Consider the following 14676-nt stretch of genomic DNA (forward strand, 5'->3'; position numbering starts at 1 on the left):
TTGAGATAGAGTCTCACTGTGTCACCCAGGCTGGAGTGCAATGGCGTGATCTCAGCTCACTGCAACTTCTGCCTCCCAGGTTCAAGCGATTCTCCTGATTCAGCCTCCCAAGTAGCCAGGATTACAGGCACCCACCACCACAACCAGCTAATTTTTTTGTATTTTTAGTAGAGATGGAGTTTTGCCATGTTGGCCAGGCTGGTCTCAAACTCCTGACCTCAGGTGATCCACCTGCCTCGGCTTCCCAAAGTGCTGGGATTACAGGTGTGAGCTACCACGCCCCACCTAATTTTTTTTTTTTTTTAGGCTTGATCTTGCTCTGTTGCCCAGGCTGGAGTGTAGTGTCGTGATCTTGGCTCACTACAACTTCCATCTCCTGGGGTCAAATCATTGTCCTACCTCAGCCTCCTGAGTAGCTGGGAATACAGGCTCACGCCACCACACCCAGCTAATATTTGCAATTTGGTAGAGATGGGGGTCTCACCATGTTGCCCCAGCTGGTTCAGGACTCCTGAGCTCAAGTGAACCGCCTGCCTCAGCCTCTAAAGAGCTGGGATTACAGGCATGCATCACTGCACGTGGCTGGGCCTATAATTTTAAAAGGGTTATAAAAGCAGAGAATGAGGAAGATGACATATAGCAGGGAGAGTGGGATGCTTGGAAGTGGGGGACCCAAGGAGTGGGGAATGCGTTGCAGGGGAGGGGGAGAAGCAGAAGGCATGGAAGGTGTTGTAGCCAAGGTGAAGGCTGCGTTTGGCTCTCTGAAGGTTGGCTGAAAAGAACTGATAGGAGGCAGATAGATTAGCAGGAGAAAAGGCTTACAAATGTATTTAACCTGAGCTTGGGGAGAGCCACAGTGATCGCCCACCCCCCAAGGGGGTTCAGAAGCTTATATGTTCTCCTGGCAAACTGATTATGGGAGGGGGCTAGAGGAATTCCGTTGAGGGCAATAAAGGATTACTAGAGAGCATGAATGTGTCCTGGAAATCATTCCTATTGACAGTGATGGGATCTGTTCAGGTGTGGTTACATTCTTTGTCTCACAGGGAGGAGAAGAAAAAACAATTATTCCCCTTGGCAGGTCTGGATCTTACACAGATAAAGGCCTGTGCTTTGGGAGAGATGATGCGGGGAAGTCAGAGACCTTGAGGCTCATTTATTTATTTATTATTATTTTTTGAGACAGAGTCTCGTTCTGTTGCCCAGGCTGGAGTGCAGTGGCGTGATCTCGGCTCACTGTAACCTCCGCCTCCCAGATTCTCCTGCCTCAGCCTCCCAAGTAGCTGGGATTATAGGCATGTGTCACAATACCCGACTAATTTTATTTTTCTGTATTTTTAGTAGAGACAGGGTTTTGCATGTTGGTCAGTCTGGCCTTGAACTCCTGACCTCAAGTGATCTGCCTGCCTCGGCCTCCCAAAATGCTGGGATTACAGGCATGAGCCACTGCGCCCAGCCCTTGAGGCTCCTTTAACGTGCTATATTTAGGGGTATCAGTTTCTGAGCCCCAACAAGGGGCAGAGGGTCATGAAGAGGGAGGACTCTAGAAGAGGGACAGGTCAAGGACTAAGAGGATGAAAGGAGGAAGACCAGGCCGGGCACAGTGGCTCATGCCCATGATCCCAGCGTTTTGGGTGGCCAAGGCAGCAGGATTGCTTGAGGCCAGGTGTTCAAGACCACCCTGGGCAACATAGGGAGACCCTGCCTCTACAAACAATAAAAAATTAGCAGGACATGGTGGTACATGCCTGAGGTCCCAGCTACTCGGGAGGGTGAGGTGGGAGATTGCTTGGAGGGGCCGGGTTGTCAAGGCTGCAGTGAGCTGTGATCGTGCCACTGCATTCCAGCCTGGGTGACAGAGCAAGATCAGTCTCAAAAAATAAAAATAAAAATTAGACGTGCATGGTGGCATGTACCTGTTGGTCCTAGCTACTTGGAAGGGTGAGGTAGGAGGATCACCTGAGCCTGGGGAAATTTATTTGGGCTGCAGTGAGCTATGACTGCATCTTGGCATTGCAGCCTGGGTGACACAGCAAGACCCTGTCAAGAAAGAGAGAAAGAAAGAAAGAGAAAGAGAGAGAGAAAAAGAAAGGAAAGAAAGAAAGGGAGGGAGGGAGAGAGAGAGAAAGAAAGAAAGGAAAGAGAGAGAGAAAGGAAAGAGAGAGAAAGAAAGAAAAGAAAGAAAAAGAAAGAAAGAAAAGAAAAGAAAGAAGGAAACAAGGAAAGAAGGAAGGAAGGAAAGAAAGAAAGAACGAGATAGAGAGAGAGAAAGAAAGGAAGAAGGAAGGAAGGAAAGAAAGAAGGTGAGAGAGAGAGAGAAAGAAACAGAAATAAAGACAGAGACAGAAAAAGAAAAGGAAAGAAAGAAAAAGAGGGAAAGAAAGAAGAGAAAGAAAAGAAAGAGCGAGCGACCAGGGCAAGAATATGTGGCGGACTGGGCTTGACAGTGAGGTATTGTTCCTCACAGGGGGGCATTAGCTGCCGGGGGCCGCCCACAGACGCTGACCCCAACAATGGCTGAATAAAACGCACACTGACACACAGATATCCTGCTTTGCCAGTCCAGCTGAGTGTCAGTGTACGAGAATGTTTAAAATATTTACTCTGTGGCTCTTTCCATAAAATGTTGCTGACCCGGGAAGTTAAACTTTGAGCCCCACCCAGAGTCTCTAGAGCAGTCATGCTAAAAGTACCCGGTCTTTGAGGGAAGTTTGAAGGATTGGGTTCCTGGCAAAGAAGAGGGCTGAGCCAGGGCAGCTTATACTCACGGGAAGAATTCAAGGACTTGGATGCTGAATTCACCCTGGTATCCATAGGATCAAAGGTGTTCGTGGCATCACCACGATGGGCGTCCGTAGACAAGGCAGGTGGGGGTTTTTGGCAACTGTGGATACCGCAAGAGTGGCCCTGTAGAACAAAGGGACATTGTGGCTCGTTCTTTTATTTCTTATTTTTTATTTTTTAAAATTATTATTATTATTATTTATTTTTCTTTTTTTGAGACGGACTCTTGCTCTGTTGCCAGGCTAGAGTGCAGTGGCGCGGTCTCGGCTCACTGCAACCTCCGCCTCCTGGGTTCAAGCGATTCTCCTGCCTCAGCCTCCCAAGTAGCTGGGATTACAGGCACATGCCACCACGCCCGGCTAATTTTTTTGTATTTTTAGTTGAGATGGGGTTTCACCATGTTAGCCAGGCTGGTCTTCAACTCCGGACCTCGTGATCCGCCTGCCTCAGCCTCCCAAAGTGCTGGGATTATAGGCGTGAGCCACTGTGCCCGGCCTAAATTATTATTATTATTATTTTTTTTTTTTTTTTGAGACGGAGTCTCGCTCTGTCGCCCAGGCTGGAGTGCAGTGGCACGATCTCGGCTCACTGCAAGCTCCACCTCCCGGGTTCACGCCATTCTCCTGCCTCAGCCTCCCGAGTAGCTGGGACTACAGGCGCCCGCCAACACGCCCGGCTAATTTTTTGTATTTTTTTTTTTTTTTTTTTTTTTGAGACGGAGTCTCGCTCTGTCGCCCAGGCTGGAGTGCAGTGGCGCGATCTCGGCTCACTGCAAGCTCCACCTCCCGGGTTCACGCCATTCTCCTGCCTCAGCCTCTCCGAGTAGCTGGGACTACAGGCGCCCGCCACCACGCCCGGCTAATTTTTTGTATTTTTGGTAGAGACGGGGTTTCACCGTGGTCTCGATCTCCTGACCTCGTGATCCGCCCGCCTCGGCCTCCCAAAGTGCTGGGATTACAAGCATGAGCCACCGCGCCCGGCCAATTTTTTGTATTTTTAGTAGAGACGGGGTTTCACCTTGTTAGCCAGGATGGTCTCGATCTCCTGACCTCGTGATCCGCCTGCCTCGGCCTCCCAAAGTGCTGGGATTACAGGCTTGAGCCACCGCGCCCAGCCTATTATTATTTTTTTTTGAGATACAGTTTCACTCTGTCCCCAGGCTGGAGTGCAGTGGTGTGATCTCGGCTCACTGCAACCTCCACCTTCTGGGTTCAAGCAATTCTCCTGCCTCAGCCTCCCGAGTAGCTGGGATTACGCCTGCCTGCCACCACGCCTGGCCAATTTTTGTATTATTAGTAAAGACGGAGTTTCACCATGTTGGCCAGGCTGGTCTCAAACTCCTGACCCCAAGTGATCCACCCACCTCGGCCTCCCAAAGTGCTGGGATTACAGGCGTGAGCCACCGCACCAGGCCTTGGGAGACTGAGGTGGGAGAATCGCTTGAACCCAGGAGGTGGAGGTTACAGTGAGCCGAGTTCGCAACACTGCACTCTAGCCTGGGCGACCAGAGTGAAACTCTGTCTCAAAAAAAAAAAAAAAAAAAAAGATAAAGTAATGATTCCTTCTAGGGAGATATAGATGACATCAGAGAGAACATTTTATAAGAACACATAACAACAGAGTGAAAAAAGCCCCACTGTAGGGGAATTACCCTCCCCGCCCATTCATCAGGTGAGGAAGTCAAGACCAGGAACAGTGGGGACACGAGGGGTGGCTTCAGTCGATAGTTCGCCCAGGGAGGAGGCTGGGTGCAGGGCCAGCATTGGTGTCGCTACGTATTCACACCCCCTGGACTGGGAATTCACACCCAGCCCCCCAGACTATGGTTCACAGACTCACACCCCAGCTGGCTGGTGCAGTCCTCGGCCTTTTCCCTCCTGTTTCCTCTGGGAACTTTCTCTGGGAACTTCTTTTTCTCGCTCTTTTTTTTTTTTTTGTAGATGAGGGTCTCACCATGTTGGCCAGGCTGGTCTCTAACTCCTGGGCTCAAGTGGTCCTCCTGCCTTGGACTCCCAAAGTGCTGGGATTACGGGCGAGAGCCACTGCGCCCGGCCGGAATTTCTCTTTTTCATCTTCCCTAAGAAGTCTTGAGTCTCCGGATGGCTCAGGTTTTGATTGTACCTCCTGGGTTTTGAACTTTGTTAAATGCAACCCCAGGGAAAAATCATGCCCACACCTGGGAACCATGCCCCTGTCTGGTCTCAGAGTCTGGGTTTTAACAGCTCCCAGATGATTCTTATTATTCTCACGTTGGGGAAATACTGGGCTAGAAGGTGATGAGAGGAAGACAGGATTTGATGTTAGCGAAGCCCTTCTCCAAAGATGCTAGGAAGCCGTTCTTTTTCTTTTCTTTTTTTTTTTTTGAGATAGAGTCTCATTCTGTTGCCCAGGATGGAGTGCAAGGGTGCAATCTCGGCTCACCACAACCTCCACCTCCCAGGTTCAAGTGATTTTCTTGCCTCAGCCTCCCGAGTAGCTGGGATTACAGGCACACACCATCACTCCCAGCTAATTTTTGTATTTTTGGTAGAGATGGGGGTTTCACCATGTTGGCCAGGCTGGTCTCGAACTGCTGACCTCAGGTGATCCGCCACCTCGGCCTCCCAAAGTGCTGGGATTACAGGCATGAGCCACTGCACCTGGCCTCTGTCTCTTTCCCTTTGTCTTCATCTCTGTGTCTCCCTTCCCTCTCCCTTCCTGTCTCCCTCTCTCGCTTTCCTCTTCCCCTACTTTCTCTTCCTACCCCCTCCCCTTCTGTTTCTCTCTCTCTTCCAAAAATATATTTTGAAAACATACTTGGTGACAGGCACTGTTATGGGAACTGCGACACAGTGGGGAATGACTGGGGTCCCTGCACACATTAAAGAGTGAGGTTCCATGGCCAGGTGCAATGGCTCACGCCTGTAATCCCAGCACTTTGGGAGGCCGAGTTGGGCAGATCATTTGAGGTTAGGAGTTCGAGACCAGCCTGGGCAACATGGTGAAACCCCGTCTCTAAAAAAAAAAAAAAAAAAAACATAAAAATTAGCCAGGTGTGGTGGTGCATGCCTGTAATCTCAGCTACTCAGGAGGCTGAGGTGTGAGAATCGCCTGAACCCGGGAGGCGGAGGTTGCAGTGAGCCAAGATCATGCCACTACATTCCAGCCTGGGAGATAGAGTTAGACTCCACCTCAGGAGAAAAAAAGAAAAAAGAAAAAAAAGAAAGCTTTATAGCAGAAAAAAAACGAAGGCTTCAGATATGTCCTGATCAAAGGCTGCTGGCGTTGGGAGGCTGCCAGGGTGCTAACCAGAAGTAGAATCCTGTGGGATTGTTTCTAGACAAACATTGGGTTTCTCTGGTTGGTCCTAAGTTGAAATCAAGGTTGGGGGGTGGGCACAAAAATTAGGGAAGCTATGAGTGATGGATCAAGCCCTGGGCATTTGGGGCTGATTGCTGCAGAAATTGTGACTTGGTTTCCTGGACTGGTGGTTGTACAAGTTTTGGGGTTATGGTTCTTTTTTAATTAATTGTAGAGGCCGGGCATGGTGGCTCAAGCCTGTAATTCCAGCAGTTTGGGAGGCTGAAGCAGGTGGATAACCTGAGGTCAGGAGTTTGAGACCAGCCTGGCCAACATGATGAAACCCCGTCTCTACTAAAAATACAAAAATTAGCCGGGTGTAGTGGTGCGTTCCTGTAGTCCCAGCTACTTGGGAGGCTGAGACAGGAGAACCACTTGAACCCAGGAGGTGGAGGTTGCAGTGAGCCGCGATCACACCACTGTACTCCAGCCTGGGCGACAAAGTGAGACTCCCTCTTTGTGTTTTTGTAGGGACAGGGTTTCGCCATGTTGCCTAGGCTCAAACCCCTGAGCTGAAGCAATCCACCTGCCTCAGCCTCCCAAAGTGCTTGGATTACAGGTGTGAGCCACTGTGCCCAGCCTGTTTTTGTTATTCATTTAATAATTTTTCTTGATAATGTTTGCTTTGATATAGGGGCTTGCTCTGCCACCCAGGCTGGAGTGCAGCAGTGCAATCATAGCTCACTGCAGCCTCAACCTCCTGGGCTCAAGCAATCCTCCCGCCTCCCCCTCCCCCTCCGAAATCCCCTGGGATTACAGGTGTGGGCCGCCGAGCCGGCAGGCTGTTATTAAGGTTGTTTTTAACATTTTTTCCTGAGCCCCAACCCATCAAATATTCGCCTATGGCTAAGCGATGGCTGCCGCCCATTTATCTTCTGTTATAGCTTTGTCCTCTCTCTAGTCAGCCGTCCTGTAGATAAGATGTATTGAGATACTCAGTCATAGAAGCTGCCGCTGGCACCACCCAATCCAGACCTTTCTCTTCCTTTGATTCTATCTGAAATTACTCAACTCCAAATCCTACAGTAGATTCTTTTTTTTCTTTTTCTTTTTTCTTTTTTTTTTTTGAGATGGAGTTTTGCTCTTGTTGCCCAGGAGGCTTGGAGTGCAATGGCACAGTCTCGGCTCATGGCAACCTCCCCTTCCCGGGTTCAAGCGATTCTCCTGCCTCAGCCTCCCCGGTAGCTGGGATTACAGGCATGCGCCACCATGCCTGGCTAATTTTGTATTTTTAGTAAAGACGGAGTTTCTCCATATTGGTCAGGCTGGTCTCAAACTCCCAACCTCAGATGATCCACCCGCCTGTGCCTCCCAAAGTACTGGGATTACAGGCGTGAGCCACCATGCCTGGCCAGTAGGTTCTTTCTAACACACTCATGCTTATTTTATGTTTAAATTTTAATCTATTTATTTATTTTGAGACCAGTATATGAGACTGGCTAATTTTTATGTTTTTGGTAGAGACGAGGTTTTACCACGTTGGCCAGGCTGGTCTCGAACTCCTGGGCTCAAGCCATCCGCCCACCTCAGCCTCCCAAAGTGCTGGGATTACAGGTGTGACAAACATTGGCAGAGGACCAGGGTTCAAGGGGATGGAGATTCTCTGATGGTTGCGAAGTTGCATCAGGGTACAGCCAGGGAGGTTTAGGAGAGCTTGCTTTTTCTGAGAATTTTCTAGGAACTTGAGATTTTTAGGAATTTTGGGGGTACAATTCCAACTGACTCAGCTCTCAGGGAGGGAACGATTCAGATTCTCCATAGGGTGATTTTGTGTTGCCAACCTCCAGGCCTTGAGGAAGGGTTTGCACTGATTCAAAAGGCTAGGTGGACCTGAACTATATGCCCAGGTATTTTGAGTTTTAAGGACATTTTCTGGTCTTCCAAATATTCCAGCTGGTATTCTGTGCTTTTTTTTTTTTTTTTTTTGAGACAGATTCTTGCTCTGTCGCCCAGGCTGGAGTGCAGTGGCATGATCCCCTCGGCTCACTGCAACCTCTGCCTCCCGGGTTCACGCCATCCTCCTGCCTTAGCCTCCCGAGTAGCTGGGATTACAGGTGCCCGCCACCATGCCCGGCTAATTTTTGTACTTTTAGTAGAGATGGGCTTCGCCATGTTGGCCAGGCTGGTCCCAAACTCCTGACCTCAGGTGATCCGCCTGCCTTGGCCTCCCAAAGTGCTGGGATTAGAGGCATGAGTCACCGTGCCCTGCCAGGATGAGGCGTATGACGAGGGGCCCGCAGCTTCCATGGCCTGCCCGGATATGCCACCCTCCAGGTACGTCCACATGCTTAGCTGTCAGGGATCTCTTGAAACCCTGTCCTCCTGGGTTTTGATGGATGCTTCCTTACCCAGACATGACTGATGAAACCATTGGCCAATGGTGATCAGCGTCACCCTCAGCTTCCTTCCCCTCCCAGAAGTTTGCCCTCTAATCCTACTGGGGTCTTTCCAGAGACCAGTCCCCATCCTGAAGCTATCGGTGAACATTAGCACACAAAATACAAAAAGACGGCACTTTGGAGACTCCATGGAATTCTGGAGCTGCTTTCCAGGAAACAGGCATGAAGACCAAATACAAATGTCACAGTATCACACACACGCCATTACAACATGTGACTTTTTGTATTTATCATCTCTCTCGACTTTGGTTAGATGAACAGGCAGAAGAGCCAGAATGGAAGCTTGGAGTGCAAACTTCGGATTCCAGAATGGGGTAGAGGCAGTATATGTTAGGATCTTGGCAGCAGCCAAAATGGACTATTCTGTGGCCAATGAAGTCATTTGCGGGGACCTTGAGGTTGGGGTACAGGATGAGCTGGAATGAGGGGACTCGATGACCCGTGTACACCAGGCCGATCGGGTGAGCAGCGTTGGGCAATCTGGGTAGTGTGTCTGCATTTCTCAGACCGACACTGGTAGTGACCCCACCCTCTGGTATTGGTGGTTGTGGAGTTTCTTGTTTTTGATGAATATGCTTGCATTTGGCTTTCTTGAGTTTTGCTCTGTGATTCTTGAACCAGACCTGAAGGGAAGAGAGAGAAGAGAATGGGGTGGAATTCAGATGACTTGTCATTCTGTTTTTAAAAAATTTTTACTTTTTAGTTTTTATTCTGTTAAACGTATGTTATTTATTTATATTCTTTTTTTAAGCTTTAAGTTTTTTTTTTTTTTTTGTTTTGTTTTTTTGTTTTTTTTTTATGAGGCAGAGTCTCACTCTGTCGCCCAGGCTGGAGTGCAGTGGCGCGATCTCGGCTCACTGCAAGCTCCGCCTCCCGGGTTCACGTCATTCTCCTGCCTCAGCCTCTCCGAGTAGCTGGGACTACAGGCGCCCGCCACCACGCCCGGCTAATATTTTTGTATTTTGTTAGTAGAGACGGGGTTTCACCGTGGTCTCGATCTCCTGACCTCGTGATCCGCCCGCCTCGGCCTCCCAAAGTGCTGGGATTACAAGCGTGAGCCCACTGCGCCCGGCCTTAAGCTTTAAGTTTTTAACTTTTCTTTTTTTTCTTTTTTTTTGGCCCTTAAACTCTCCTATCCAAATATTTATTTATTTATTTTTATTTTATTTTATTTTATTTTTGAGATGTAGTCTCACTTTGTCGCCCAGGCTGGAGTTCAGTACCACGATCTCGGCTCACCGCAACTTCCGCCTTCCAGGTTCAAGCGATTCTTCTGCCTCAGCCTCCTGAGTAGAAGGGACTACAGGCTCACACCACTATGCCTGGCTAATTTTTGTATTTTTAGTACAGACAGGGTTTCAGCATATTGGCCAGGCTGGTCTCGAACTCCTGACCTCATAATCCGCCCGCCTTGGCTTCCCAAAGTGCTGGGATTACAGGCATGAGCCACCATACCCAGCCCAAGTTTTCCTTTTAGTTGATAATATGAGTACTTCTAGGTGAGAACAGCTGGTGCCACAGCTTGGCCACTTACATCCTGTTTGTGGAACCCTTCTCAATCTACTCCCAGAAAGGGGCAGAAATGAGAGATTTTGGGGACAGAAATTGAGACAGGGGTCAGAAAACTGAGAGCAGGGGATAGGAGAGCAAGGGGATCAGTTGCAGGGGCTGCTCTGGGACTCAGGCCAGCCAACTAAGGCTCATGGCCAAATCTGACCACCCCCTGTCTTTGTATCACCCATGCACTAATAGGCTTTACATTTTAAAATGGTTGAGAAAAAACAAACACAATAAGAGTACTATTTTGTGTTGTATGTGTGTTGGGACTGAAAGAAAAAAGAGAAAATAAAAGAATACTACTGGCCAGGCACAGTGGCTCATGCCTATAATCCCAGGACTCTGGGAGGCTGAGGTGGGTGGATCGCTTGATTTCAGGAGTTTGAGTCCAGCCTGGGCAACATGACGAAACCCCATCTCTACAAAAAACACACAAATTGGCTGGGCCTGGTGGTACACACCAGTAGTATCGGCTACTCGGAAGGCTATAGTACCACACACCAATAGTCCCACCTACTTGGGAATCTGGGTGGGAGGATGGCTTCAGCCCAGGAATTCAAAGCTGCAGTGAGCTATGATGGTGCCACTACACTCCAATGTGGGCAAGAGCAACACCCTGTCTTAAAACAAAACAACAGTATTTTGTAATGTGAAAATTGTATAAACTTCAGGCCAGGAGCAGTGGCTCATGCCTGTAATCTTGACACTTTGGGAGGCCAAGGCAGGTGAATCACTTGAGACCAGGAGTTCAAGATCAGCCTCCTGGGCAACATAGCGAAACCCCATCTCTACCAAAAAAAAAAAAAAAAAAAAAAAAAAAATACAGCCGGGCTTAGTGGCTCACGCCTGTAATCCCAGCACTTTGGGAGGCCGAGGGAGGCAGATCACCTGAAGTCAGGAGTTGGAGACCAGGCTGGCCAACCTGGTGAGACCCTGTCTCTACTAAAAATAAAAACATTAGCTGGGCGTGGTGGTGCACTCCTGTAATCCCAGCTACTAGGGAAGCTGAGGCAGGAGAATCGCTTGAACCCGGGAGGCGGAGGTTGCAGTGAGCTGAGATCATGCCACTGCACTCCAGCCTGGGCAAAAGAGTGAGACTCCATCTCAAAAAAAAAAAAAAAATTAGCCAGGCATGGTAGTATGCACCTGTAGTCCCAGTTACTTGTGGGGCTGAGGTGGGAGGATTGCTTGAGCCCGGGAGGTCGAGGCTGCAATGAGCTGTGATTGCACCACCGCACTCCAACCTGAGTAAAAGAGTTTCTGGGAACACAGATGGGCCTCTTGTTTACGTTGTCTGTGGCTGCCTTTGCACTGTGGTGGCATAGTTAAAATAGTTGCTAGAGAGACGGTATGGCCCACAAAGCTTCAATTATTTACTACCTGGTCCTTTACTGGAAAAATTTTCCCATTCTTGCTCTAGGGGGTTGAAGAAAGGTTTACGGGGACGTGAGTAGGAGAGTGTGGGTTTGGGGAAGATTGGCAATTGGAATGAGACCTCAGGAATTATCCTGGAGGGACTCTGAATTTAGATTAGATCAGGAAGGCAGTTTAGTGAGAAGAGGGATCATTTTCCAACCTGCAGTACTGTTGGGTGTATGTCTATTTTCGAGGCCATTTCTTTCTGAAGGCTGGGGTTTGGGTATGGGTTCTCATTGAACAAGATGTTCAGATCTTCCAGTTGCTTCTTAGTGAACATGGTTCGTTTCCTGTGTGAATGCATCTGGTCCTTGCCTTGAAAGAGGGGGAAAAAGACACAAATGGGAAATACTAACAACTCCATTCTCAAAAGCCTGAACTTTCCTTTCCTTTCCACTGAGGTACACCATGATGATCAAGTGACTGAGGTTCTATCACCCAGGCTGGAGTGCAGTGGCACAATCTCAGCTCACTGCAACCTCCACCTCCTGAGTTCAAGCGATTCTCCTGCCTCAGCCTCCCGAGTAGCTGGGACTACAGGCACCCGCCACCATGCCTGGATAATTTTTGTATTTCTAGCAGAGACAGGGTTTCACCATGTTGGCTAGGCTGGTCTCGAACTCCTGACATCAGGTGATCCACCCGCCTCAGCCTCCCAAAGTGTTGGAATTACATGTGTGAGCCACCGTGCCCAGTCGTGACTGAGGTTCTTAGATATCCAGACACCGCTGGCCAGGGTCGTGCCTCAGGCTGCAGTCCCAGGACTGTGGGAGGCTGAAGCGGGAGGACAACTTGATCTGCATTTTGTCCTTGTTTTTCCAAGCCTCATTTGTCATTTTTATAGGAAAGGGTTGTTCCTTTCCCCCTTGGTTCCTCCATCCTTTTTTTCTGTTATCATTTAAACATGGGATCCCTTGCTCACGCCTGTAATCCCAGCACTTTGGGAGGCCAGGGCAGGCAGATCACATCAGGTCATGAGTTCAAGACCAGCCTGGCCAGCATGGTGAAACCCTGTCTCTATTAAAAATACAAAAATTAGCCGGGCGCGGTGGTGCATGCCTGCAATCCCAGCTACTCAGGAGGCTGAGGCAGGAGAATTGACTGAACACCGGAGGCAGAGGCTGTGGTGAGCCGAGATTATGCCATTGCACCCCAGCCTGAGACAGAGGGAGACCCTGTCTCAAAAAAATAATAAATAAATAAATAAATAAATAAATAAGGGATCGCTTGTGCCTTACCTCTTGGGTTCTATTTTCTTTGTGTAGAAATAGGCAACTCAATCCAAGGTGATGGACATGGTTTTATTCTTATCATTTATTCAATGTTTATTACGTATATTCTTTTAGGAATATAGCAAGGAAATAAGCAGAAAAATAACATCACTGCTGTCACAGATGTCACCTTTTACTTTCTTTTTCTGGAGACAGTGTACTGCTGTGTTGCCCAGTGGCATGATCACGGCTCACTTCAGCCTCAACCTCCCCAGGCTCAAGCGATCCTCTCACTTCGGCCTCCCGAGTAGCTGGAATTAAAGGACACTGCCATGCCCAGCTAATTTTTGTATTTTTTGTAGAGACAACATCTTGTTTTGTTGCCCAGGCTGGTCTTGAACTCCTGGGCTGAAGCAACCTGCCCGCCTTGGCCTCCCAAAGTGCCGGGATGACCTGCACGAGCCACCGCATGCCTGGCTCTAAAAGATCTGAATCGCATCGTGCCTGAAAATGGTTTGGCAGCAGCCGCAGAATCTAGTAAGTGCCCATGAACATGAGATTTCCAGCTTGGCTAAGCCTATATTCTATTTAGGACCTAATCATCCTCATAGGAATCAGATTCCCCTGCTCTCAAGAAGAAGCATCGGGATGGGAAGCATTAGGACACAACAACGAGGGAGAAGATTTGGGATTCGAAGGCAGAAACAGGCTTCCCTGCATTTGCCTGTGCTGTCGGATGACAGCTGCGGCCGGGCACCGTGGCTCACGCTGGTCATCCCAGCACTTTGGGAGGCCGAGGCCAGTGGATCACATGAGGTCAGGGGTTTGAGACCAACCTGGCCAACATGGTGAAACCCCATCTCTATAAAGATACAAAAATTGGGCCGGGTGCAATGGCTCACGCCTGTCACCCCAGCACTTTGAGAGGCTGAGCCAGACGGATCACAAGGTCAGGAGTTCGAGACCAGCCTGGTTAATATGGTGAAACCCCGTCTCTACTAAAAATACAAAAAAAAATTAGCCAGGTGTGGTGGCGTGTGCCTGCAATCCCAGCTACTCGGGAGGCTGAGGCAGGAGAATTGCTTGAACCTGGGAGATGGAGGTTGCAGTGAGCTGAGATCGTGCCACTGCACTCCAGCCCGAGTGACAGAGTGAGACTCCGTCTCAAAAAACAAAAAACAAAACAAAACAAAAACAACAACAAAAACGATGACAGCCTGTGTGGGAAGTCCCCACCACCCACGTGGACGAAGCACCGGCTTCAGCTGCCTGGTCCCTCTGCCTTTTCCCACCGCCAGCTGCTTTCCACTTCTTCACGTGTCTTTGCTTCAGTTCTCATTTTTTCTGGCTTACCTTTACGAAGATCCTCTGAGCCTGGCATCTTCTAATCCAGATGTGCGCCTGGGTTCAGGTCCAGGGATAAGAACTAGCAAAGATCAAATCCGGACTTAAGTAGCTTCCTCCACAGCCACACCCGACTCCCACCTCCTCCACCTTTCTCTGCCCTATCTGCCTCCAATATGATCCCTCGGTCCTCCAGAGCCCCCTGGATTTCTCCCAATACTGTCATTTTATCTAATATTGATTGAGCGGAGACCAACGACTCAAAGGTGAGTCCACAAACCAGCCCCACTAACACTCCTGGGAGTTGTTAAAATGCAGAATCCTGGCCCACTCCAGACCTCCTGAGCAGACGCTGCAATTTCTTTTCTTTTTTTTTTTTTTTTTTTGAGACACAGTCCCGCTCTGTCACCCAGGCTGGAGTGCAATGACACCATCTTGGCTCACTGCAGCCTCTGCCTCCCGGTTCAAGGGATTCTCATGTCTCAGCCTCCCGAGTAGCTGAGATCACAGGCCTGTGCCATCACCCCCGACTAATTTTTGTATTTTTAGTAGAGATGGGGTTTCCACCATGTTGGCCAGGCTGGTCTTGAACTCCTGCCCTCAGCGTTTCTGACTCAGTTTGGGGA

General features: G+C 49.1%; 1 protein-coding gene across 1 annotated transcript; it reads right to left on the reverse strand.

Annotated features, from left to right (window-relative positions):
* Nucleotides 1-8731: 8731 nt before the first annotated feature.
* Nucleotides 8732-14195, reverse strand: DPRX (divergent-paired related homeobox). The gene is made up of 3 exons (XM_055239050.1): nt 14060-14195; nt 11656-11810; nt 8732-9145 (listed from the first exon to the last, which is right to left on the reverse strand). The coding sequence occupies exons 1-3, from the start codon at nt 14085-14087 to the stop codon at nt 8753-8755; spliced, it is 576 nt and encodes a 191-aa protein (XP_055095025.1). The 5' UTR covers nt 14088-14195; the 3' UTR covers nt 8732-8752.
* Nucleotides 14196-14676: the final 481 nt, after the last annotated feature.

The sequence above is a fragment of the Symphalangus syndactylus genome, chromosome 13, assembly GCF_028878055.3.
Source record: "Symphalangus syndactylus isolate Jambi chromosome 13, NHGRI_mSymSyn1-v2.1_pri, whole genome shotgun sequence".
Taxonomy (NCBI): Eukaryota; Metazoa; Chordata; class Mammalia; order Primates; family Hylobatidae; genus Symphalangus; species Symphalangus syndactylus.

Excerpts from the sequence above, each read along its gene's own strand:
- DPRX (XM_055239050.1), bottom strand. The coding sequence starts at position 14,087 with ATGCCAGGCTCAGAGGATCTTCGTAAAG. Across the intron at positions 11,811-14,059 it reads CTCAGAGGATCTTCGTAAAG|GCAAGGACCAGATGCATTCA; the intron begins GTAAGCCAGAAA and ends CCCTCTTTCAAG. Across the intron at positions 9,146-11,655 it reads TACACCCAACAGTACTGCAG|GTCTGGTTCAAGAATCACAG; the intron begins GTTGGAAAATGA and ends TCTTCCCTTCAG.